Source organism: Boleophthalmus pectinirostris, unplaced genomic scaffold (assembly GCF_026225935.1).
Source record: "Boleophthalmus pectinirostris isolate CB_2022bp ecotype Guang Dong unplaced genomic scaffold, ASM2622593v1 HiC_scaffold_9, whole genome shotgun sequence".
Classification (NCBI taxonomy): Eukaryota; Metazoa; Chordata; class Actinopteri; order Gobiiformes; family Gobiidae; genus Boleophthalmus; species Boleophthalmus pectinirostris.
In genome coordinates this window covers 20832709-20855474 of record NW_026571541.1, presented here as the reverse complement: position 1 = coordinate 20855474, position 22766 = coordinate 20832709, and the positions used below count along the sequence as shown (strand labels likewise).

Genomic DNA, 22766 nt, shown 5'->3' with positions numbered 1-22766 from the left:
CCCCCCCCTCTCTCTCTCTCCAAGGTAATGCCGTATGCTCCAGACTGGCTTCCCTCGTTCTCATCCCTTAATGCTTATTTTCATCACTTTGCTTAAAATATTGATAATCAATTAGCACTACGCCTGTTTTGCTACAGAATATGTGTCACGGTCTATCACTCTGTCAGAGCCAATTCGCCACTCATTCAAAGTTCATTTTTCCTTGGCGGCTCGGTGCCTTTGGAGGAGTCATTACGTGGGGAACATAGCCCGGGGTGCAATCACCTATTCTCTTTCATTACTGGGGAGATGGAGAAGGTGAGAGAGATTATTAGAACTTTGGAATGATCACAAAGCTCCACGCCGCCTGTCAGATCCCCCCTACGTGTAATTCATCTGGCCTTACCACCAACACCCCCCTACCCCTCTTCTCCCTCCCCCCTCCTCCCCCCACCTCAGCCAGGGGTTTGGCCACAGACATTATTCATGAACATCTGCAGCGCGCTGAATATTCCACCGTGATGAAAAGGGAGCTGCCCCTTTGACTTGAAAATGAACATGCCGGCACACACATAATGTGGACAGTGTGCGCCGGTCCAAACCGCGCCGGGCCACGCTGAGACGGGACGAGCTGCAGCAGATTGGGCTGAGCCAGAGAGGTGCACTGTGTCTGCTCTTTGTAATGCTAACCTGGTGTTAGTCAAATATTCAATCACCAAATATTAAAGGTACCAAATAACAGTTATTGTTGTGCTGTGGATGCAAAACAATTAAACTGTGTAGAACTTTGGATACTAGAATACACAATTCAAAATTCAAACACACATAGCACACATACCTGTGTCATGCTAAACTAAGTCAATCAATAACATTTATTGAAAAAAATACAATGAGCCATTTCCAACATTGTTTAGCCCCAACTGCTTATAGAGTATACACATAACCTAGCCTTTAAACTTTGACAGTGCACTTGAACACCTAAATGCTCTCCTGAGTGTGGTAATGCTCTCCCTCACCTCTGTTTTCTCTCCTCTCTCTTGGGTGCTTCAGGATAAAAGGCCAGCTGAAGAATGGAGACTCTTCCCTGTTCACACCAGGACAGCTCAGCTGGAGAGAAGCCAGGCAGAATAAAGCCTGACTCTCTGTCCCACAAACGTACACATCTTCAACTATGCACACACTGAGAACATGTACACATATTTAACTGTAGTATGTGAGCTGGCGATCAAAAGCACAGGAATACACCAACAACCCACCTAGAGGCACAATAATGATAGTGCGACCATTATTGGAATATGAGTTATAAACATTTTGTTTAACTAGAAACAATATCTGTTGATCTGAGATCATATTTTGACATAGACTTAGTTTACATGAATGTTTTAAGATGGTTTCACTTTACACAATTTTAAAAATGTCCAGGATTTTAAGACCGTAGGTGCACAGACAGGGTCTCTGGTGCAATCTGGCTGATGTAAAACTGATCACAAGCGTCAGTCGTCAATATCAAACATGTTGTCACCTCATGAGCTGAGATTTTGGATCTGCAACCTGACAAATAGTTGTAACTGAATCTCATTGACCCACTAGACATGGGGGCACAGAGGCTGGGAAGCACTCACACTTGACAGCGAAGGTAACCAGTTCGACTCTCTGGCCACTCTGGGCCAAGTTTGCATGTTTTTCCCTGTGTCTATGTGTGTCTCCGCCGGGTGATCTGGATTCTCCCACCAACCCAAAACATGCACATTAGGTAATCCTCTATCCTATGAGAAGCACAACTCCACAAACTTGAAGAGAGGCCAATCTAACTAAAACTCCTCTAGTGTGCAACTGGGCTAAATGTTGTAAAATATTATATACTTTTTTTTCTTTGAAAGTTTACAATGATAATACAGTATTCAGGCATTGATTTGGCATGCGTTTATCCATGTTTGGGACAGGAAAAAAACACATTTTTAAGGTCATTTCCCGGGTAAGCATGTGGCTAGGTTTGGCAAATAGAAAAGTCAAAAGATTTTGCACTTGGAGATGACTACTCTGTGCTGGTAATGTTTGTTTGTGCATGCTTTATGTCAGTTATAAACATCTCTAACTACATTGAACAGGCTGAATATGTTCTCCACACAGAACAAAGACAAGACAAAAGAATCAACAGACACACACAGCGCAACAAGACGATGGAGGGGAGAGGATAAACTTTTAATGCTTGTGAAAAGGGGAGCAGTTAGCGGTTTCTGACATGGGCTGGAGCGTGACTTTGTGCTGCCTCTTGTTGATTGTAAATGGCAGAGCAAGTTTACTCTGGCAGCTGGAGCCAAAATGAAGTCTGACAGCTTTGTCAGGGAGTTTGAGCGGCTCAGTGGCAGGGCAGGAATCGGGATGATTCCAGCTCTTTTATCTCCAAATCGCCGGCGTACGCTCTTCAACCCTCATGGTAATAGAAAAAAGGAAAAAGAAAAAGCAGCGTAGTTTGGGGTGATTTTTGAAACACTTGTCAAAATTGAACAGAGAAATAAAAAGGGGCAATGAAAGATGAAGATGACATACTAAAGTGGAAAAAGCTCAGTGCAGAACAAACATGTCACAAGATGTTAGTCATGTCTTCAGAAATCACTGCCCAGAATATTTTTACTACACATCCCCACCTTTCTATTCTATCCTTTTATCTCTTTGTTTATTATTCCACGAGATATCGGTGCATCGCAGCCCACTCAAGATCATGCCTTCTGCGCTTCCTAACTGCAGCCTGCGCTCGTGGCCCATCGCTCAACCTTTAGCTCACACAACACTGCTGTTTCATTTATAACTGACCTCAAAATGTGAACAAGGGCAGCAGCAGCGGTAAGCACACTGTGGGCCAACTCTGCCTTTTGTTTCACAAGTAGTCATCATCTTTCCCAAACTAGAAAAAGGCCTATAGATGTTTACGAGAGAATGGCCTGACAGGAGATTGGTGGCATTACAAGAGTTTTAATGTTACACGCCGATTGCCTTTATTTGACTGATCCCTTCTATCTCAATCTTCTCACCTGATTCCTTTTTTTTTCCAATTTAGCGGATTTGTTTCTGTGTTTCTGACAGCGAGAAGGATGAGGTATAAAATTGAATCTTTATCCTGGTTTTGTTTCGTCCCCTGCTCCTTGACAAAGCATGTCAGTAATTAGGCGACCAGTTTGGTTCCAGGCTTTTCGATGGGTCTCTGCGTTTGCCAACTTTTCGCCTTTTGTTCTTTGCCACACAAAGCCGCCCACTCGGCCTCTCTGTCATGGAGCTCTCTCCATCGCTCTCTCCTCCTCTGTTCCCCGCATCACACCCACACAGGGCGTTACACAATCTATCCAAATGTGGCGCGCTTTAAAACCCCATTACTTTAGCCCCTGTTGTTTTGTTCAGCACAATTAAAAAGACAGGCTCTTCAGGAGAATGACCGCCTCCCTGCTTTGCTCTCTCCTCCTCTGTGTGCCGGCATTGACCGAGGAGGAGGCGAGCGGGCCAGGCTTAGTTCCCTTAATTCCCAGGGTTTTGTTTGCATATAGGCTTACTTTGGGACTATTTGAAACTCACTCACTGCTGTGCCTGATCCCCGGCTGCAGCCAGACCAGTAAGCAACTTTAAAGAGCTACCGGCCAAAGAAAGGACTCGACACACACACGCAGATCAAGAGGCCGGCAAGGTCAAAGGGCGTCCACATTGTTATTTCTCTAAGTAGTGACACACTTCAAACGTAGAGGCTTGTTCAGTAATGATTACCCAGGCAGGCACTGGCTAGAGGTTTGGTGGTGTAATTTCAAGCTTTGGCCTTCCACCCAATCACACTGGAGCCCTGCAGGTTGGGCCCAGTTCAAAGAGAGCTCAGGTAAATGAGAGAGCAGCCTCCACTGGTCAGTCCTGGACACAAGGTCACTGTCAGAACGTGCTGAAGGGAGAAGACGTGGCCAATTTAAGATGGAGGACAACACTCCATTATCCCTGAGGTATAAATGAAACAGGCTATTCTTTAAAACTGTTTGATTGAGAGCCAAAATAATGAGCTTGGTCATTTCTATTTTTAAATAAGAAATTAAAAAAGGAGCTCCAAAAATGAGATTGTCCTTTTGTAAAACATATTGGTTTGTGAGTAGCAAAGAACTGAATTTGCAGGTAAAAAGTCAAAAATCTTTTGCCTTTGTATATTGTAGATTGTAATTACAGATGCAAACCATAAATCTGGCATTAGGAAAGTTTTTTTTTCAATTACCACGGATGTTTATGTATATGGTAGGTTAAGCATAAGAGTTTTAAAACCTACTGAATACTGCAAAAACATCTTTGTGTGCTACACATGCATGTTATGAGTGTCTGCGTGCACGTGGGTGTGTATGAAGCCCAGTGTGTTAACTCTGGCACAAAGTTCGATGTAGGCCTATAACGATAATTACTATATTGATTTATTGGTCAATATATGAAAGATAGAACAATATTTTTTGGAGAGTCTATTTTTATCATGTGCACATTTTCATTACACTACTGAGGAACTTTACTGTACTTTTTTGGCTATATGATCAGATCAGAGCTATGTAAGGTTGAATTAATAATTTCTATGGCTCATTACAGTTGCAAGTCCTAAAGTGCTTCAGTCTGCTATTTATTGCAGCACATGTATTTTTTTTAACAATACTGTACATTTAGAATACTTTAGTACTTTAAATCTGCTCTTAGGTTATTGTACAATTAATCAATCAATCAAACTTTATTTCTATAGCACCTTCCAACGACCGAAGCCAACCAAAGTGCTGTATAACATTAAAACAAGATAAAAAACAATAAACATCATACAACAAAGCAACAAATTACACATTACACCATTAAAATAAAGAAAGTGTCACAGGGCCACTAAGTGTTAAAAGCCATAGACAAGTGCCATAGATTTGTTTCAATATTATTATTTATCATCTACATTTAGTTATGCATCACACTTTATGTGTTGTTGTGACAGGCCTAGTTCAATGTCTTGTTAAAATGAGATTATTACCTTGATTGTGGGGTCAGAAACATTTAATCACAGATGATTACCAAATAGCAAACTGTAACATGTGCAACTGCAATTCTTTGTTTATTTTCTGGAGCTATCATAACCTCTTAAAAATAAAGAAAATGGACCAAACTTAATTATGACTCCAGTCCTGACATGTAAAAACATGATTCTAACATTTATAGTGGTACAGATTAGGTACACTGTTGACCCTGCCCTTCAAATGACAGGCTACGATGCCTGTGAGCTGTCTTTAAGTGTTGACAGCTCTGTAACTGACAAATTTGTTAAAAAAAAAAATAAAATCTACCGACATTATCCTAATTTATCATGTTAATCCAACTAAGGAGTAATATAAAAGTTTCCTACAAGTTATATATTGAATGTTTTAAACTCATTTGTAAAAGCTAACAGCACTAAAACTTCATTGAGGGACTCAGACACTGAATTTAGATCTAATTAATCACTGGACCAACTGCAATCAGGCCACCGTATTCAGACTAACCACTTCATCAACTTAATACATTAACAAGCCTTTCCTTAATAAGATATCTATATATTTAAGTGATAAATTATGCATTGGTTCTAGTATTGTTTGGGGATTTTAATTGGTGGGAATGTTATTTTTCATCGCTATCAAAACAGCACTAATCGGTAGGTTAGCAGTGCAGGCAGAATAAATTAATAGATAATGCATAATAGATGTGTGTGTGCAAATCCAATAATGGGAACAAACACACACATGTACACACACACACACACACACACACAAAATGATCCAGTCTGCGCTCATATGCTCATGTAACTCTGTACGGGACATATTGATCGTCCACTAAAGCTTTCAATAATAAAGTCCGGCCCCCACCAAAACACTGGCAAAGGGGAAAGCTCCAAACTGGCTTAAAACCACTAATTACATCTGCACTGAAAGGAAATCATTGATCAACGGCATTATGGGAAATTAAACTACCGCTCAAAAGAGGATCATGGTGAATGCACTGGCTTAGCAGGGTTTCACAGGCGCAGTGCAGACAGGATTAAGATCACTGAACACAAGCTTACTATGGATCTACTCTACAATTTAACCTATCATCAAATCACCCAAAGCTGGTCATCTGAAACGAAACTTTATCCAATTTTCAAATTATTTTTTAAATTTTATTTACATTGATAAAAACTGAAATCTTAAATTCAGCCCTGGGTGAGGCTTCATGTCCAGGACCTGTAGAAGGGTCCGCTGGGAGAATGAATAAAAGAAAGGGGCCCCTGCTGGTTCATGGGGCCATCTATTGGTGCCCCGAGACCGGCGTAATCTGTTCCCCTGTACCACCAAAATCTGTTCTCTGCTGCAGCCGCCACAACCCCAGCCCCAAAGGACCTCCAGCAGACTGCGGAGGGACTGCTTTATGTTAAATCACACATTATCGTAAATGGAAGAAAAGACGAATATAAAATCTGTTCAGTTGTTAATTTAATATTTTTGCAAAAGCACAAATATGCAAAGAAAAATTTATGTTTGATGCATAAGGTGAAATAAAAGGCAGAATATTCCACTTATCTGAAATCTGTTAAAACAACAACTGGTTGACTAAGCCCTGAAGATTCACTGTTAGAACAATTAAATGCTACTTATTTCACATCTTGCCCTGAATATGAACATTTACTATCATCATGTTTAAATGGTCTGCTTGCCAGTAGTGATCAACATGCAATAGTAAACACCACAACTATTCATTGTAGTACATTGTAAATACTCATCAGAAGGAAACTGGCAAATGCGGGCCACGGTTTAACTTGAAAAGCCATATGCTGTTGGTATGATTTAAAAAGAGGATTAAACAGTGAACAATGTGCAACAAGTAATGAAAACCATCATACTTCTGTCTTTTCCACTGAGCACACAAACAAATACACCGGCCAAGTTATTTTATTCTGTAGCTCCTGCCAGAGATGAAATGTGTACATAAACCCATCTTTGCTAAATCTACAGCAGGTTGCCACTTAGCACAAAGTTAGCCGCTTCCTCTCTACTTGTACTTACATTGTGCCCCAATCTACTTACACGAGCAAATCCAGGGCTTATATTACATAGAAATAAGCGGCGGATATTGGTAGAATGGGCTTACAGCAACATTGTTTAAACTGCGCTCTTTGAGGGAATGAGGACGGAAATAAGTAGTTGGCCACCATTTTTAGGAGGATTCGGGGGATGTTATGAAATGAATGTGAGGACCCTTTCTCCTATCAGATCATCTAAAATACAAGTCATCGCAGGCAAGCCCCCCAACTGGCACAGGCCCTGTTTAGGAGATAAAGACTGAATCAAAAAGCAAGTAAGGTAGAAGATTATTTCTCAATATTTCACAAAATGGTTGCTCTCAGTCATCTTTTGCTACAGTTCTATTCAAAGATCCGTTTGAGCTCGGCCAAAAAACAAAAAAGCTGACACTGCCTCATCAAAGCTTTGGGGATTGGCAGTGCGGGCCAAGTGGAGATGTTGACAAGCGAGGGCAGCAAAAACGCAGAGGAGGAAAATAGAAAAAAGTAAAATGTACCAAAAAAATCCAGAAATCCCTGCTGTAATTCCCCAAGCTGTAATCCACTGGGTTTAATGGTGTGAGTGTGGGGATTATACAGTTATCATCGATGTTCATCCCGGCTCTTATGACTAGTGTGTGTGTGGATGTGTGTGTGTATGGAGGAAAGCCAGATTGTATAGAAAGCACAACAATGCAGGCTGCAGGATTTAAACCCTTGCTCTCTATCACAGGAGCACATACCCTGGCCAATTCAGAACAATCCAGCCTATTCACTGAGGCTGATCCCACCGATTAGGCCTGATCATAAAGACACGCCCCCCCAGCGCAGAGATACACTGTCATCTGCTTTATGTCTGCACTTGTCAAACATGCAGTGGATTATGGACCAGCTGACAATCCGCTCAGCACCGGTGTCAGTCTTCTTCAGTTTGTCATTATTGTTAGTGCAGGTACATCTTGATGGTCAAAAGGTCATAGCAGCTTCCTGATAATGTCCAATGGTTTACTGTTATTGGAAGTTGCATTATTAGAGATCTTTAGTAGCCTAGTTCAGGAGTTCACCAAATCTATGTGAAGCTGCACCTACGCAATTAAGTCACATCCCCACACAACAAATATATACGCACGTATCAGCTTTATTTATGGCACCTCTATTCTATAATTTGTCACTTAAATTTTCTTATATTACACTAAACTGACACTAATGAGTTTTAAGAGATGTTATAATGTTGTTACTTCCTCAAAAACATACCCAGAGTTGTGTTTTTTTTTTTCATTCACATATGTTTGAGTACCGTCACCCTTTATTATTAGTCTGTCTACATCTCCAACCTCAAAATGCTCTGGTCCACCTTGTGATGTCATGTAGTGGTAAATTTCATATTAACAATTTTTACACTTTTACATTTATTTCGGGCTAAAATTATCCAAATGATTCCAGTTTATAGACTTTAAAACACAGAGGAGCACTTCCTGTATCATAATATGACATCACAAGGTGGAACAGTGCATTTTTAGTTTGAGAGAAGAACTCAGCCTAAAAATATTCAAGGTTTGCAAAACACCACTCCAGGGATGTTTTTGATGAGGAAACAATATTATAACATAGATCAGAAAATGGCGTATTTCAATTTAGGTAAATTATTTGGTTGGTTGTTCTCATTGTTTTGGATTTGAGTGTATGTTGCTACAGTCTGTTTTGCCAAATAGATAAACATGTATTACAACATAGCAGACTTGTATTAGAATCATTTGTTAACTAATGTAATCTGGCGTACCTTTCTTGCAATGTACATCTTTTTTTCTTTTTCTTTTTTTTAAAAACACAATACATACATGTTTTCTACTAGATATCTTGCTTTTGTAACCCCTCTGGTATGCTTCCATCGGAGACCTGAGACACTGTTGGAGCGAGAGTATAAACTTTGTCCAAAAACCCTATTTCATAAAGCCACACATCAAATTGGTTTTATTTTGAGAATGAACAGAGCTGATCACATCAATCTGTACTCTGAAGTCTTGGGGCCAGGCTCACCTTGTACTTTGTCCTCTGCTTCTAAAAAGACATGAATCAAGCTGAGGGACAGATTAGCCTTTAGTAACAAGGGATAATGTTCAAAATGCTGAAAGAAAAAAAAAAAAAACTTTCACCATCGCCAAATACACGCTTGGACATCTCTCTTTTAAGCTAATTTATGGTGTGGAGACATTTTCACAAACGTACCCAAACGGAACATGTGTTGTGCAGATGTAGTAGCCACGAAAAAGGGCTGTTCTGTTCTGTGTGTGTTTATTAGGCCGCAAGAGTGAGTGAGCGAGAGACAAGAAATACCTGAAGAATGCAAATATATGAGCAGAAGAAAGAAGAGAAATTAAATGGACATTAATTCTGCCGCAGACATTCCCCACTTCCCAGCACAAGCAGATGAAAGCAATGGACTTGGTGATATTTATTTCTTCTTAAACAAGTTTCAGGGCTGGGAGAAGAGCCCACTGTTGGGAGGAGTGCGGTGCCCAGAGCTGGCCTGGTGCTAAGCTGACTAATTAGAGAGAAATAAATGAGTGAGACAAGATTAATAGACTGTTTATAACCCGTCACTAGTCTATCTACTTCCAGTGGAGTGCGGAGAGGTGTGGGGCGGGCACTGATTATAACATGGGTATGATATAAAATCAACATTTGGAGAAAACACTTGTAGTCATCAGGAGAGCAGAAGTTATGTTTCTGAGATTCTTTCAAATATGCCTCATTTACATTGTTAAATGACAAACCCTGATATTTTTTGCTATATGGACAATGAACATAATATATATGCTGTAATGGTGCATATGTAGCGCTGATATTTAAAAAAAATGTCTGGCCTTTTGTTTAGTGGATTCACAGAGGAAACATTGAATATAGAAAGCGAGCAAGCAGATGATGCTAACTGAGATGTATTGACACATTTTAAATATTACATGATGTTTAAAGCACATAATTTCTCTTGGTACTGAGTAACAGGGGCAACAGGTGAGGGCATCTCTGATTATGATTTATGAGTGAATAAAATAGAGTGGGAGAGGTCTGTGAAGGCAGAGAAACATAGAAAAGGAAGGAAAAGACAGAAGATGAATGTGCGTTAGTTAAGACGGTAACATTGCAATCTGCACAAAATTAGGAGTCCATTAGAAGTTTAAAACAACTCCAGACTTCCATGTGTGGCTGAGGCCTGGAACGTGAGATTGGAGCCGACAGGTGTCTAAATGTTTATCAGCTATTCCTGTGTGTGTGAGTTAGGGGGAAAAATGACCCGCACTAATCTAATTCATACTAACAATTACTTTGAAGCACGGCTGGTGTGGCAGGAATAAAACATGGCTGTTTAAACCTATTGCAGTCACTATAGCATAGCACTTGGCACCGGAAATCTAGCTCTTGGGCCCTATATGAAGATGAATTAAATGGAGAGCTTGCTACATTATTTCATCGCCCTTGTCATGAAAATATATACTCCTTAACAAGGCTATTTTATTCTTAAAAAGTAATATGCTTTCCTCCAAGTTTGCAGTAAGCGGCACGCACCTAGAGCAGAATGCCTAATGACTTCCCAGAAACAAATAAAGTCGCATTTGAATATGGAAAATTAAACTAATCCAAAGGTACCTTCCATAACCACATCCAACACGCCCGTTTAATGTTGCAGTTTATGTTTCACTAAAATGAAAACAAGATGTGGAAAATGCAAATGAACAAAGTGTTTTGCATTGGAACATTAAATAAAGGTAGTGAAATTCAAACAGCCGCATATTAACTGAGCCGATTTCTACAGTTAGGAATGGCATCATGAGATTATGAAAGTTATTTTATACAGAACTTTAGTGAGGTGTCACAATGTTTTTAGCTAAACACAAACAACTACTTTTTTTTTTTATTTCTGTTATGATTGTATCAAAAAAGGCCAATGATATGGCAAGGACATAATTTATTATTACTGTGTGAATGTGGATCATTTTATAGCGTCAGATGTGAATTTAAGATATTATATTGAGTAGAACAAAGCAAACCACTTTTAGAAAGAATGCAGACAATATGTATTTGCCATAGATGGGCTAGTGTTACCAGGGGTCTACACCAAAAAGAGCTTCTAATTTTTTTCTTTCCTTCTTTCATATATTAGACATTTTCTTTTTAATTTATTTAGCAGTATCACTAGTAGTACACAGAGTTTTTTTTGTAAATAAATACATACTTGTGTGTCCACTACCATAGACTTAAACAGTATCTATGATTATCCAAGTTAATCATCAACTATAACCTTGAGGTTTTATTTTAACAAACCCTGACATACCTGGGCCGAAGTCATTGCTCACTGCTGGTGTATTTGGTTGAATTTGTTGCCAATTTGTTGCCTTCCAGGGGAAAAGTAAACGTAATAATAATGAGGGTGAGAAATTCATTAAACATGTGTATGAAATACTTTTCAAGAGCAGAAGAAGATTCATGGGGATGTTCACGCGGTGCATAATCATGCCTCCGTCTGCTCGCCTCACTTGCCATAAAACATTTCATCTGTGGTGAACACTTTCTGAGGCTTTGGAGCCGCGTGCAGTAAACACCCCCCATACGGCTCCATTTCCCCCTGCGTCTATCTCTCCCAGTGCCAGAACCCACAATCATAAAATTATTAAAATGCTGTTTGGCTGCCATTAATCAGTGCTGGGGATAAATCCTGGTGTGGAAGTGACAGAGGATTAGTCACATACCTCTTGGCCTCAACAGACAGAGAGTAATGAGCACGGGCCGGAGCGGGTCAATCATAAACTCATCAAATGCGTCATTTAATTTCTTCATTTAGACAAACACAATTTGTTTATGGGAAAGATATCAGGTGTTGTGGAATGAGGAACGGCGCTGAAATGTAGCTACATTAATCAGGGCTTGATTACACGCGACTCCGCGGTTGTTTATCCTAATTTCATTCATTTCCATCAACAAAGCAAACACAGACGAACACAGCCATTAGTGATGGTTGGGGATGGCACAATTACAGCCGCGTATTAAATAAAGTGATGATGAATGGTCCAATACAAACTAAAACAAAGGGGTTTTTATTACTTCTATTCTGCATCTGCCTGAGCCCCTGTGTCTGTGCAAACGGGAGGAGGAGAATTTCTTTTAACTCCGCTTTTAGACCACACAAATTTTAGAAAAAAATAACAACTATGAAAGACTTACTGGCTTGTGTAAAATGACAGTTAGTCACACAATATATGTTACCAAAATGCAGCTGGGGTACATAAAAAAAATGCTCTGATGTAGTTACTTTTTAATTGAAATCAGCGGGTGAGCTTGTTATAGAGGCAACTTATGCACAGAATGCATTTTTTATACCTTTGAGCAAACACAGTGTCAACAAACATATATTTACTGAGACCCATGGATGTCAAATGAGAAGATGAAAAAGTGACAGAAAATTATTTTTTTTCTTGATCATGCAAATATACTAGATGGACCAGACCACACATGTGCAGCTTGTTGTTGATGTGGTGCAAGTTATAGGACAGCATGGGGTGCCGGCTGCGTGCAAAAAAGTTTAGCACATTCATTAGCAAAGCATTTATCTGGCCGCTAGCATAATAAGCCTTGAAGCTGTCAAGTAGTACATCCAATCAATTCAATCACCATTTACAGATCCTAATGGGATATGCGCATGAAGGCCAAGGTAGGTCTATTTATAACAGTAACGCTAAACCATCCATTTTCTAAATCTGCTTCTTCACTTCAGGGTCAAAGACTGCTGTAGCTTAAGGACATCGAGTGGTCTATCAACTACTTCAGTGCAAAAACACATTAAGACTCACTTATGGCTAAACTAAAAAATATTAAACAACTATTGTAGTCAAGTCACCATTTTATATGTCAGAATTACTTAGGACTATTCTGAATTGAGTCATCTGCATTTTAGATGTTTACATGTTTATCGCCAATAACTAAACCAATAAATCCATGAAAACTCAATAAGGTGAACATTTAGATAAAATTATGAAATAAGAGTGGAGTGACATCACATGTCCAACAAAATGATGACATTTTAAACCTAAAAATATGCTATTGTCATTACGGCTTAATCTTTTTTTAAAGTCTCTAAACTGCAGTCATACATTTGTCTGGTCAAGATTACTACATAACCTTTCCACACATGGAAAATTAAAGAATAGCTGTGAGCAGTGCTCAAAGACCTACAGCTACACTGAGACAGTATAAGTTCTAAATGGTGGCAATTCAATACCACTCCTGCGAGCGGTGTACATAGCCTCTTTCCTTCTCATCTCTCTCACTTGGAAATCTTTGCATCCAGCTTCTTTCCCCACCCCTCCCTAAACCCCGAGAGTCTGCCAGCGGTCCAAGGTAATTAAATTACTTAGCAAAGTTTACTTAACAGTAAATGGTTAGCAAAATTTAAGGTGATTGCAAATTTGCTTTCATTCCACTTCAATGGCTGGCCTGTTTAAGGCTCGTCTGCAAATAATTAGCACATACATTTGCATCAAAATCGTTTATGCCATATGCTGCAAAATTATGGAAAGCAGCAAATTAAAAATATTCTTTTTCTGTTATGGAAATGTCTACATGTGGAGAGGGGGAAGAGGGAGGGGCAGAGGAAGACATCACCATGTGTCTCCAAACACTGACAACAAGGATGAGAGAGAAACGCAGGGAGGGAGGAGGGAGCAAAATGATTCAGTTTGGATTTGAACATACTCAGAGCGGCCTTTTTCAAGAGCGCACCAGATGCTGTTTGAAATCTGCCCACAAAGAGAAACAAAGCACGCGCCATCGCTCCTTTTCCACCGGTCTCTCCATCACATCCACAAATCAGAGAGTTCCAGCTAAGTGGCTGACATGCTCTGCTCATTGGTTCAGTATAGATATTTCCCTAAAGAAACTTAATTTGTGCAGTCCAAACATCCCAATATAGTGCAAACAGAGAGTAAGAATACAGGAGTAAGAGGACTAATGAGCAATATCATTTCTGAGAATATCTGACAGTCAAGGGAGTTGCTTTATATTGCATCCATAAAACATAAAAATCAATAACAAATAAAGGTCTTATCTATCAAGTTCAGAGGTTACTAAGTCCCTTGATAAAAGCATTAGCCTCTCCAGGTAAGCCAATTTCTCCATGGAGATAGAGCGGTTTTATGCTAGACTGTGGAAAAATTATTGCCAAAGGAACAACATTTCAATGCAAACAAACAACAGGCCCTCCATAAGTGAGTCAGGTTTGTAGAGAGATGCAAGCCCGCTCAGAGTAAGCATGCATATTTTCATATTTGCCAGTGTAATAAACAACCAATATGAACAAAAATCATGCTTTTACTTCATAAAATAAAAGCAAAAGCTTAGTTACATACTGTGGCTGTAAATACATGCTCACACAATGCACATAGTTCTTTTAAATATCTGACGGTGAGGCAGTCCCCTGTGCAGATCACTAGTTGTGCCTTGGCCAATTGGCTGCTGTTAAAATCTTATCCAGGTATTATTTAGGCCCGGTGTGAGTGGAGGCCACGTGCCCCCCTCCTGTCTCTATGACTCATAATTATGGCTTTTGAATAGGGCAGTGAGGTAATGGTCCATAAATCCACTTGATCAGCGGCTGCACACAGTCAATTACAGGACACTTGACATGCCCCTGTGCTCCTAAAGAACAAGCCCTGCTGACATTCTTCCACATGTAAAGGGGATTTCTGTGACTGCTACTCTGCAGTTGTTTGGGCCATTTCAATTAGGAGGCTGTATGTCAGGTCTTACAATGTCATAGGGCAGAGAAGTTCAATGAAATGTGATTATGAAGTTACTTTTTCTCTCAGTTATAATGACAAGAGATGAATTTGAGTCAACAGCTTTCATGCAAGAATAATTACATGGTGCTAAAACAAACTAAAACAATAATTTAGAGGTACCTATGGAACATTTCTGTTGGAAGGTCTGCCCAAATCCAGCCAGGTCACAAGAGTCAGATCTGTGGAGGAGACTGAGAGGCAGACCCGCTCACAGTAAGAATACATGTTTCTCAATTTTTCTGTGTTTTTTTTTTTTTTTGTAGTGCTAAATGTCTGTAACTGAGTGAATGCCAGATAAGTTTAATGCCATCATGTGGAATGTGGAACATCCCAGCAGTAAAGTTCTCAAATTACATTGTGCACTTTTAAAATATGGTTTGTCGATTATAAAATGCAATCCACATACCAGATCTGTCAAGTTATGGATCATGACCTGGAAAATAAAACTTGAGGAGGCATTATCTAGATGTTTGTCCTCTTAGTGTTTCCATGTAAGAACAGTGTGACACAAGGGCCTGTTAACATTCTTGCGTGTTAGATGACATCCTGCTTTTTGTACAACAACCCTTTAAACAGGGACAACGCATAGTTAGGAGGTGTTAGTGGGCATTTCCCTTGTGTCTCTACTGTGCACAGAAAGTCCCCTCATGTCTAAGTGCACATTACCTGAGACACATGCTCACAACACTGTCCTGACAAAAGCCAGGAATCAACCATGGTGATGATAATGGGTACTACAACCAAATTTGTTCTGACCGGTAGCATACAAAAATAAACAAGAAGACGTGATGTTGAGAAAAATAAAATATATGCATATCTGTAGATGTCTGAACCTCAGTGGCTCACGTTGAACAAAGGGCAGCACCCTCCTAAATGTGGCGCATTAGGCCTTTGGTTCCTTTGGTTCCTGAGGGGGTAAGGTGACACCCTCCATGTATGTGGTCTGTACAGCACACATCTGTCAGGCCTAAGGGGATGGGCCAAGACGCAGCAACAGAAGCACAGGACTGAGAATAGGGCAGTGTGTGTCTGTGGGACCCCTGCTGTGGCTGAGACCGCTAATTCTCCATATTTACTGTGGAAGAATTAGTGTGTGATCGTATGATGTTGCTAAGCTTGTTCTAGGCAACTGTCTCCCTGCACGTTTATGTCTCATCATCATAAAACATGTACTGTATTGGAAATGGGAACTTAAACAAAACTACATAATCTTTCTTTAACAATATGAATAAAGTGTATAATTGAATTTAAATATATGTATATCATTAATATACTATCATTTGTAGGGGCAGGTCTCCAAAAAGTAAAGTCAAATGAAAAACTTTTGAATAAATTTGACCCGATCCAGGTCAAATTCATGTTTCCAATGATCCAATAAGATCCAATAAGAGTGTTTGTTTTGCCACCAGCCAAGGTTAAAAAGGGGGAAGGCGGAGGTTTTGATGACCCTTACCCCACAGGTCCTATGTGGGTGTCCCTCACATCACCTGCAAACTAACATTTGTAATAAAAAGGAGTTAACTGAAATTGAGAGTATTATTTTTAAACATTATATTTCATTATTAAAATGAATACTTTTCAAGGAAATGATTAGATATCAGCATAAACGATCTGACACCATTCAAACACCTACAATTTGACCCTTTTCACTCAGAAAAATTTAAAGATGCTTTTCATCAGTCAATAATTTGTTGTGTGCAGATTTAATAAGAGTCAAATTAATAATTAAGGTAAACGTTGTCGATGGTGCATGTGTGTGTTTGATATGTAGGCCAAGCAGGAAGTGACCCATAAACACATCTCTGAGGCTCTTTCATTGGGGGCCAGTGAAGCCCCTCCTCTCTCTCTCACCTCCTCATCTTCTCTCACACACTAAGCCCCCAGTGAGCACTAAGCAGGCCAGCGGGCCAGCCGAGGGGGCTCATTACAGGTCCACAGAGCCCCCAACACAAAGGCCTGAGCCGCTTTAGCCACGGGATGATCTGCTCTCTACTGACTAGAGAGAGTCCATAGACGGACAAAAGGAGGGAGCGAGGGAGGCGCTGGAAAAGAGCAGAGCACAGGAGAGCCGCAGGCTTTAAGGATGTCAGGAGACCCCGAGAGAGAAAGGCTGGCGGGCGCTCACAGAGGAGCGGAGGGGAGCAGGAGGAGGAGGTGGCTTAAGCTGCGCGGCTACGTCAGGACATTAGCATTCACACTGCCTCCCAACATCTGCTACTTCCTTCTAGGCCTCTGTCAGTCATCTCTTACAGCCCCATTTGTCCTGTCTACACACAACAACACAACAAAGACGGACAGGCAAAACATACAATTTCACCAACTCCAAGGTCAAATTACAGCATGTTTCTGGTACAGTCATCACAATGATGCACAATATATGATATGTATGTATAACACAAATGTTCAAAAATCTATTTGAGCTTTGATAAATACTATGATAATTACATATTTCTTTACAAATATTTCTCCCTAAAATTATGCAGAAATTCCTATTATTGAAAGCATTTGGCCAAACCACCAAAACGGCAGTGTTATGATGGCTATGATTTTGGGGCACACACAGTCTTGATCAAGTCCTGGAACTGCACTGACCATCTTTGACCAAGCCATAAACTGGTTCTTAAGGAAGAGTCTCGGGAGAGGAAAACCAGAGACATGTCCGGAGCTCAAATCCTCTCGCTCTAGTCTCGAGTCTGGCCCTAAGCCTGTGTCTGCTGCACCCGTCTGGCGTAAAGCACTCAAAGCCATATGCTCAGTTTTATGATGCCTCACCATTAGTACCACATTAGCCTTTTAGTGGTGGCAGCGTGGGTGTCAAACACAAACAGTGCTGCGCTGCTGCACAGAATGACGGCATGGGAAGAGAAATAATAATGTATCATCCAGTACAATCACAATATGAAGAAAGTATGTGAATACAATACCAAATTTCATCATTGTGGGAGAGGTTTACAAAAAGGTAGAAGATATTGAAAAATATGATATTTTAATTGTTTTTTGGAATATTGAAAAAATACAAGAGAAACAGAAAAGACCTGATTAACAATGGAAAGAGCAGAAATGTACAGCATAAACTTTCAATGTATAAAGTATTTTCCGCACTTTTTAGATTTATTTCACCGTCCGTTCAATTTGAGCAAATATTAATGGCTTGCCATAATACTATCTGAATATTGTATTATATGTGAGGACCAGGACATACCTGCGGCTTGTAAAACCAGTTGCATTCGGACCTTGGCCTGTTCAGATGGAGTCTGCAAGAAAAATGCAGACTGTTAATTATACAAATTAGATTTCAATATTCTACTACTTATCCAAGAACAGAAATTTTTATGTTAATGAAAATGAGGAAAATTGTCAGACACAAGAATCAAAGAACCAAACATATTCAACAAAATCATTGTCTAGAGACATTCATTTCAGTATATTAACAATTCTATATTTTATAAAATGACTAGTTTGATTTAAACTGATTTAAAACATAGGGCATGCCATATTATATTAAACAGCTGTAATGCACAATTTCTTAACAATCAACATTTATTATCTCAGAGTGTCACACAAAACAGTAACACATCAAAACGCATCATTGGTGACAGGCCAGACTAAAAGAAGAAAAAAAAAACAAACAAAAAACTCTCAAATATCATCAGCTCTGTAAAAATATACCCTGCTAAACTGTCCTTGTGGAGCAACAGGGGACACTTACTGCGCTAGTTGTGAATTGTCTAAAAACACAAAGTACCAACACATCATCCACACCAGGGAGAATCAATGAGAGAAAGATGAAGAGAAATTTAGCAACAAAGAGAGAGAGAGAGTGGTGAGCAAAGGAAAGCGAAAAACAAAAGCTGCTGTAACAAGTCTACAGAGAGACAGATAAGAGGGCACCGGGAGCACATTTTACAAAGATCACAGCCCATAACTCCTCGTAGTCCCCTATCCTATCAAGTGTGCATGAGAGAGTGCACTACAACTAAGGGGAGGGCCTTTGACAGCTGTATCTTCTGACATGCCCTCAATAGACTCTTGCTGTAATTCCAATATCACTGCTATTAGATTTGAGAGTCTTAATTGTCACGGAAGAATGATGGCTAGGACACGTTGGAGATTTTCAGGGGGACTGGAGGCCCTTGTTGCCATGAAGCGACAAAGAGCGTGCACAGGATTACAGAGAAATTAAATGCTAATGTGGATGGGATCGGAATCAGTTGCCTGGCTGGGAGCATCATTTAGCTGACAGCTCGTTCTCACGCAACTACCACGCACCACCCACAGCAAAAAAAAAAAAAAAAAAGATTTATCAAACTGTAAACTTGTCACTTTATAAAAATGTCACTTTTGCCTGGCAGCTGGGGGAAATATAATGACCCTCTTTAATGTACCAGTGTCAGGAGTTGAAGTCTAGAGAGAGTGTGTGTGTGTGTTCTGTAGCAGGTGACAGTAGATCACAGTCTCGCTCACTGGCTCAGCATGACAGCTGAAATTACTAATCTTCATTATGCCGAGGACGAAGACTGATGCAAAGATAAACGCATTTTTAGTTCACTCTTGTGTCTTAGTTGATAGACACTCCTTAACATTGAAATGCCAAAGAAGAACCTTTCTACAAAAATTAAGTTGGTTCATGTTGATGTTTAGAAAAGTAGGAAAGCAATTAATGTCAATAATATCTCCAATATTTGAGATTTTGACACCCTATGACAGGGGAAAAAGATTCTGGGAATATTCGGACATTTTGCTTAGAATGTAATCTTTGTTCCGTATTCTTTGTTCCCCATCCCCATCCACCAAGTGTTTGCTAGTCTTCCTTAACACTTGCTGAAACTGATAAATATAGAGAGAAGCAGTATTTAACTTAATGCCCTTTAAACTAAAATGTGACCTTATGATATTTTGAATGAATCATCTTGAAAGAAATACATTCAACATGGCTGGATTTACAATACTTTCCTGAGCTGTAATACAATTAGTTATACAAAGCAGTAGCCCATCATGGCATAACCGAGCAGATAATTGTGCATGCTGAGCAATCATCTTAGTTACAGTTTATTACGCCGCCCCCTCACTAATTACATTAGCATTTGTTTACATTGGCCTGGAGGCATGTGTCCGCGCTTCTTCAATGCACACACAGCAGCAAAATTATCCCTGTAACGCAACACTGAGTCACATGGGACTGCAAACTTTTCTGTTTCATCAGGAATAAACTTTTAGTTTGGTCTTCATATGAATCCAATGATACAATCAACTACTGTGCCTCTCGTCGTTTGAAACATTCAGACTACCATTCCAACTGAGGTGCAAATACAGGGAAATCAAACAGAAATGAGTGGGGTTCTCTGAGGCTGTAGGACTAAATAAAAGCTTAAACAGGCTAATTAATATCTAATTATCATCAAAAACACAAGTCAGACTGCAAATATGCAATTAACACACAGGAGCTAGAAACAATTAAATGCACAAAAACACACATTTAGCTCCTTCCAGACAAACCATCTATTTTTGTCTCTAAATCAACCATATACGGTTCTTTGAGCTGTGTCTAATTCATTAGTAAACAATAAAAGGGTGGTAATTGTGCTCCCTAGAGGTAGATCTATGTTCCCCCGCTGAGAGAGAGGCCCCCACTGCATCTGAAGAACCTTCTCCCCTCAATTAGAAACATAATGTTCACAAATAAATAAAGAACAAAGGCAGTCAGAGAGAGCTGAGAAGGACTGAGGAGTTGTGTTTTCTCCATCTACAAGTAATCACACAGAGACTAAAGGAGCAGAGGACACAAGGAGACAATACACAGATGGAAAGATGCTCTCCATTTCCTCTGATTTCTGACAAAGAGCACAAGAGTGGTAAAGTCTTAACTGTAGCCCAAACAAAAAAAGTGAAAAAGGCAACAAAAGTTACTATTCAATTAGCACAACAGTGAATCAATTCACTGTTGTGAATTCAAGACAGATATTTGAATAGAAATACAAAGTGCTATAGTGGCAGTAGTCTAACATCAGCAAATATGCAGTGAATTATATTATTATAATTATATCAAGTGTCTTTTTGTGCTAGCAATGTTCTGCCTAAGACATAGACATAAATTACTGGTTACCCAAGATAAACTATTGTTTCAAAGCCCAATGTTTGGGAATCAGTGTGCAAGTAGTACTTGCAGCTTGACATGAGCATTTTTTGTATGAGAAATATACTTGCTTGCTGTATACTAAATTACTACCTTGAAACTACCTTATTTCAAACGTCTCTCAAAACTTTCAAAAACTGCCACCACTATAGCATCATTGAGCATAACATTAATCCTAATTGCTCTGACGCAACCATTATTTACTGTCAATAAAGCATTTCAATATGTGAACTCATGGCACCCACCTCGCCTAACTCTCTTTATATGCCCCAATATTCATCTCATTATGTTCTTAAAGTCTTCATCTGTTTCCATTTTCTTTCATTTGTTGCATTTCACTCAGCCTTGCTCTGCATTTCCTCCTTGCGCTCCCTCCCAACTCCTAAACAACTGCGCTGCTATACCCCATACCCAAAAGAGGACAGAGGAAAACAGAGCCCCTCCAAAATGTAATATTTCTGTTTTTAATATCGAGGTCTATAAGATCAGGGCAGAGATGGGTTCCATGGCAATATGTTTATTTATATATTTTATGAGAAGCAGGGAAAAAAAATCTGCCTATCAGTGTATGCATTTAGGGAGGGGTCTGAGCCTCTGCATTGGAGCTCATCTTATATGAAAAATAATGTTGTGTATGGCTATACTTTTATATATAATGGCAATATGGGATCAGGGCTTCTTTTTACAATGCGCCATACTTCAGGCTAGGGCTAACAGCATTTTATGGCCCGCCAGCAGTTCATCTTCATGTCTCGGGCAGGCAGGAGCACTGCATAATAATGTCGTTTCCTGCCCCCAAATGCTATTTCACAGGCCGCGGCTCATTTCTCAAACTTCACCACTTTTACAATTTCCCAAACTTTTATTCCCGTCATTATTACCAACAAGATTTCATTACGTATTTAGAATGTAAACAAGTCTGAGTAATGACACTCCCCCGTCTCCCCGGAATCATTCCTGCTGATGGCTCGGCAGCCGCTGCTATCTACGATGCGCAAAATTTATCCGTACACACAAAAAGCCCACACACAAGCCACCATACATTTAAACTGCTACTCCCATCCATTTATTCACTGGTGTGTGGATGTGCTTGCATGTATGTGCTGCCGATAAAGGGGATGGCAGTGGTGATGGCAGCGGTGGTGGGGTGTAGTTTTATACTCAACTCACATAAATCATGTAGAAGAAAAATGAGCAAATGTGCAGGCTAACTCATCTTCTCCCCATCCGGAGAAAATGAAATTCACTGGAATACCTATCAAAACTGCAATCATCCCGAGATAATATCTTCTTTGGTCTATCTGCACTTTCCGATTTAATTTCCTCCATGCCCTTGACATCCAGAGATGCCATTAAGATGAAGCACATACAGTAAAGCCACTAGTTCTTGCCTATTGATATATGAAAATTGCTGTTCTTAATGTCATTTCATCATTTGGAAATTAATGCGATCTTTCTTTTGTTTGTATGGGTACATTATGGTCAATTGGGCATAAGTCCATGGGCAATTACCCATAGTGCAAAAATATTTGATATGCGAGAGGCTCCATTTGTGAGATTCTCTCCCTTCTCTTCCACAACAGAATGACATGCAATTATGTCTGGGCCTGCCCCGTGTCAGAGGTCACTCAAATTACTCCATCATTTAGCCTGCGCCGTTGAGATGAGAGAGAGAGAGAGAGAGAGAGAGAGAGAGAGAGAGAGAGAGAGAGAGAGAGAGAGAGAGAGCCATCCCCCCTTCCTATATCTACAGCCATGCCCCCACCAGCACCAA

General features: G+C 39.9%; 1 protein-coding gene across 1 annotated transcript in view; it reads right to left on the bottom strand.

Moving 5' to 3' along the window:
- rsrc1 (arginine/serine-rich coiled-coil 1) overlaps nucleotides 1-22766 on the bottom strand; it is an 81426-nt gene that overhangs the window by 26267 nt on the left and 32393 nt on the right. Inside the window, exon 6 of the mRNA XM_055166688.1 lies at nucleotides 18062-18113. Coding sequence (XP_055022663.1) covers nucleotides 18062-18113 — 52 coding nt within the window. The remainder of the gene's footprint in view (nucleotides 1-18061; nucleotides 18114-22766) is intronic.